Source organism: Cherax quadricarinatus, chromosome 100 (assembly GCF_038502225.1).
Source record: "Cherax quadricarinatus isolate ZL_2023a chromosome 100, ASM3850222v1, whole genome shotgun sequence".
Taxonomy (NCBI): domain Eukaryota; kingdom Metazoa; phylum Arthropoda; class Malacostraca; order Decapoda; family Parastacidae; genus Cherax; species Cherax quadricarinatus.
Genome location: NC_091391.1, coordinates 6,701,123 through 6,705,419, shown reverse-complemented (window position 1 = coordinate 6,705,419; position 4,297 = coordinate 6,701,123). Strand labels below are relative to the sequence as shown.

Sequence of the window (4,297 nt, the reverse complement as noted above, 5' to 3'; positions counted from 1 at the left end):
ATTTTGTATAATGCCGGGTTTTGAATGATACGTTGTGAGTCGTATTTCTGAGTGTCATACTGCCATTAAGTATGGTGTTATTTTCTGTGTTGGGGTTCAGATTTTTGGTTTTACTGTTCATAACCAGTATCATAGTTCATTTTATGATACTTTTATACCTCCTTGTATTTATGCAATGTTTTAGATTATATAAAAAAAAAAATTATCATAGTAACATGTATACAAATTACCTAGAATAATCCAATAATGTCATAAAAAGTGACTTATTGCCATTGGGTCCTTGAAAACTGAGTTTGCTGCCCAGAAATCAAACCCGGGTCGCAAGAATGGGAATCTTGCATGATACCACTACACTATTTCGAAAGGACTGTTGGTTCCTTTATGTTGTCTCATGAACACATTACATAACATGTAAATTCGACACACCTCTTACGTTCTATATACCATAACTTTTATTTCCTAAGTTTCTTTATAATTATTTCTGAAATATTATATTTCCTTCCAACTTCCAGAACTCAGTTTGAGACTGGGCTACTGGGGTGACAAACCCCCAGAACCAATAGTCTAACTGACGTAATAAGATGATCATATTATTAATGGTACATAATACTCACCATCTAATGAACAAGACACATGTGCAACACTTGGGCATCCTTATTGCCAAAATTCACCAATACTAAAGAACCAAGATAATCAAGTGTTGCATGTGTTTTATTCATCAGATAAAGTGAAACAGAATCAAAATTAACCTAAATTCTTAGTTTAGACTGGTGAATAATGCATAAACCTCTCACCTGGCTGAGATTTGTGATGCCCAACAAGAAGCATATTGCATCTAAAATATTTGATTTTCCAGATCCATTGAGTCCTGTGATGGCGTTGAACAGCGGATCAAAGCCATTTATTTCCGTCCGCTGCCCGTAACTTTTAAACCCATCAATCACCATACACTTGACATACATCCTGCACGTTTCTTCACGGATGAGACTGCAAAGAAATGTATGATATATCTTTGGTGTTTGCGGCTCACAAGGTTGAGAAAAACATCTTCAGTAGAAGCCCAACCATTTAATTTCCAGCTCGACACTTGCATGATCATTTATACCTCAACAACAGTGAAGTCCAAACTTAACAATACATATACAAAATTTAAAAAGCCAGTCTAACCATATCTAAAACTGAAAATGCGTGATGGGATAACATCAAAATATTTGTCAATACCGATATTCAATTTCAGATCAATACCATCAAAATCTTTCGATACACACCAATACCAATAGTACTTAACCCGTAAACGGTCAAAACGTATATATACGTTCACTACCCCAGTGCCCCAAATATTTTGAAAAATAAAAAAATCGTTTTTTTTTTATTGCAAAAAAAAAAAAAAAAAAAAAGCACAATTTTCTAAGTGTCATAGGATAAAAAAAAAATTTTAGGGTCAGTATTTACCGAGATATGAAGCCGAGAAGTTGGCACTGGATGCTCACTTGACAGGAAAATACTACATTAATGCCAGGTATAGGTTAAGCTGTTAGGTAGGACAAATGTGCAATTAATGCAACATTTTACTGTGGCAATGTTTCACTCTCCAGGAACTTTGTCAAGCTGTGAGAAATGGCCTGACAAGACTCCTGGAGTGAAATGTTGCCACATTATTACAGGTTAGGTTCAATAATCATGTTGCAGTAGTGCAGACAGCACTACTGCAACATGATTAAGATAAGATCTGTTGATATTTTTAACCTCAGGGAGGAAGGGTTGACCCAGGATAACCCAGGGGAGGGTTAGCCACCCAGGATAACCCAGGGGAGGGTTAGCCACCCAGGATAACCCAGGGGAGGGTTAGCCACCCAGGATAACCCAGGGGAGGGTTAGCCACCCAGGATAACCCAGGGGAGGGTTAGCCACCCAGGATAACCCAGGGGAGGGTTAGCCACCCAGGATAACCCAGGGGAGGGTTAGCCACCCACAATAACCCAGGGGAGGGCTAGCCACCCAGGATAACCCAGGGGAGGGTTAGCCACCCAGGATAACCCAGGGGAGGGTTAGCCACCCAGGATAACCCAGGGGAAGGTTAGCCACCCAGGATAACCCAGGGGAGAGTTAACCACCCAGGATAACCCAGGGGAGAGTTAGCTACCCAGGATAACCCAAGATAGTCAATGCATCATGTCTGCCTTATTTCCATTGTGGTCCTCCAATCTTATCCCGCAGGATGCCACCAACATCCTCCTAGGTGCACGGTGACGGCAGGTGTAAGGAAACACGACCAATGTTACCAACCATGCTGGGGATAGAACCACGGACACACTTGTGTTGTGAGGCAAATGCACTGCCGACCAAGCCACAGGACACCCCACTGGCACAATCTGTGGCCCTACTGTGTCTCCCCACAGTGCCAGAAGCCTTAATGAAACATGTATTCTCAGGACCCCAATGGAAATAAGTCACTTTGTCTGATGTTTTTTGGTTATCTTGTGTAATTTACACTATGTATGATAATTGTACTTACGTGTACCTGTACTTAAATAAACTAACCAATACTAACTTAGTTTCTTATATATACTTACACTTATCTCTCAAACCACAAGTCTATCAACTCAAAATTAGTAATGAACGACTGTCAATAACAGTTGTTCATTATAAAAAAAAAAATGCAGCGGTGAGTTGCTCATTAGCTAATGAGTTAATACGTTAAATTGTTAAGGTTTACCTGGAGTTTACCTGGAGAGAGTTCCGGGGGTCAACGCCCCCGCGGCCTGGTCTGTGACCAGGCCTCCTGGTGGATCAGAGCCTGATCAACCGGGCTGTTACTGCTGGCTGCACGCAAACCAACGTACGAGCCACAGCCCGGCTGGTCAGGAACCGACTTTAGGTGCTTGTCCAGTGCCAGCTTGAAGACTGCCAGGAGTCTGTTGGTAATCCCCCTTATGTATGCTGGGAGGCAGTTGAACAGTCTCGGGCCCCTGACACTTATTGTATGGTCTCTTAACGTGCTAGTGACACCCCTGCTTTTCATTGGGGGGATGTTGCATCGTCTGCCAAGTCTTTTGCTTTCGTAGTGAGTGATTTTCGTGAGTAAGGTCATGTATAACAGTGTTAGGTTAAGTAGTATTATTTGTTGTGTCGTGGCGATGATAGTGGCCGGCCGCTGCTGCTGGGACTGGTGTGGGTGGCATCCCGGGGAACAAGATTAAACGACCACAATGGAAATAAGACAGGCCATCCTCGATGACGCAAGAAAGTTTACATAGACACAAGTACATGTAAGTACAATTATCATAGTGTAAATTACCCACCAGAAGAAATTATAATTATTTATTAGAAAACGTTTCGGTCCTGGGACCTTGATCTTGTTAGAAGTGATCAAGGTCCCAGGACCGAAACGTTTTCTAATAAATGTCAGTGTTTGCTTACGTGTCTTTCTAAACCAACAATTATCCTACATTATCTACCTTCATTATTATAATAAAAAAGAAGCGCTAAACCACAAGGGCTATACAGGTATCTACCTTAAATGTGAAATAAATAGTCAAGGTGTCTTGTCTAGTGAGACTCAGAACCCATCATGTTTGATCCAAGGAAGGGGAGCACACCTCAAAATTCAGGAATTAAGACCATTAAAACACCTGAAGACACTAAAACCAAAAATAAATCCAAAAAAAACAATAAAACTCAGGTCCCAGAAACACTTAAATGTGTCAGTTTTTATGTTAATTTCTGTCTGACTCTTATTACTTTAATTAAGTAATAATTAACCATCATTTAACTTGTTAATGACACCATATATACTTGTACAAAGTAATTATAGACCATAATAAAGTAATATCTTACCGAATATTTCAAATAAACTCTGACACTTTTAACCCGCCAAACTTACTCGTCAAATTAACAACTATCATAAACAATACTGAAAAAAAATAATTAATAATTGTATTCTATAATATAAATATACAATATTTATTATTTAAAATTATAAACCTAAAGAAACTACATTTTATCTAGATGCATTTATACTTTTAAGCATTTTGTCGATATAGTATTGACTTTGTTTTAACTAATGTATATAAACATTACTATTAGAGAAAACTTGATCTTTTAAATGGTTAACTTAAGTAAGTAAGTTTATTCAGGTAGTATACACAAACAAGTAAGTTTATTCAGGTAGTATACACAAACAAGTAAGTTTATTCAGGTAGTATACACAAATAAGTAAGTTTATTCAGGTAGTATACACAAATAAGTAAGTTTATTCAGGTAGTATACACAAACAAGTAAGTTTATTCAGGTAGTA

At 38.7% G+C, this 4,297-nt stretch overlaps 1 protein-coding gene across 2 annotated transcripts in view; it reads right to left on the bottom strand.

The window, feature by feature from the left end:
- The window catches only part of SMC2 (structural maintenance of chromosomes 2), a 103,198-nt gene extending 99,302 nt beyond the window's left edge, over positions 1 to 3,896 (bottom strand). The window contains exons 1-2 of one of the 2 annotated variants that reach the window (XM_070079628.1): positions 3,838 to 3,896; positions 795 to 987 (exon numbers count right to left, since the gene is read on the bottom strand). In XM_070079628.1, the coding sequence (XP_069935729.1) occupies positions 795 to 962 (168 nt within the window). In that variant the 5' untranslated portion in view covers positions 963 to 987; positions 3,838 to 3,896. Of the gene's footprint in view, positions 1 to 794; positions 988 to 3,515; positions 3,540 to 3,837 lie in introns of those variants that run through there. The other variant, XM_070079629.1, reaches the window with a different exon arrangement.
- Between the last annotated feature and the right edge of the window lie 401 nt (positions 3,897 to 4,297).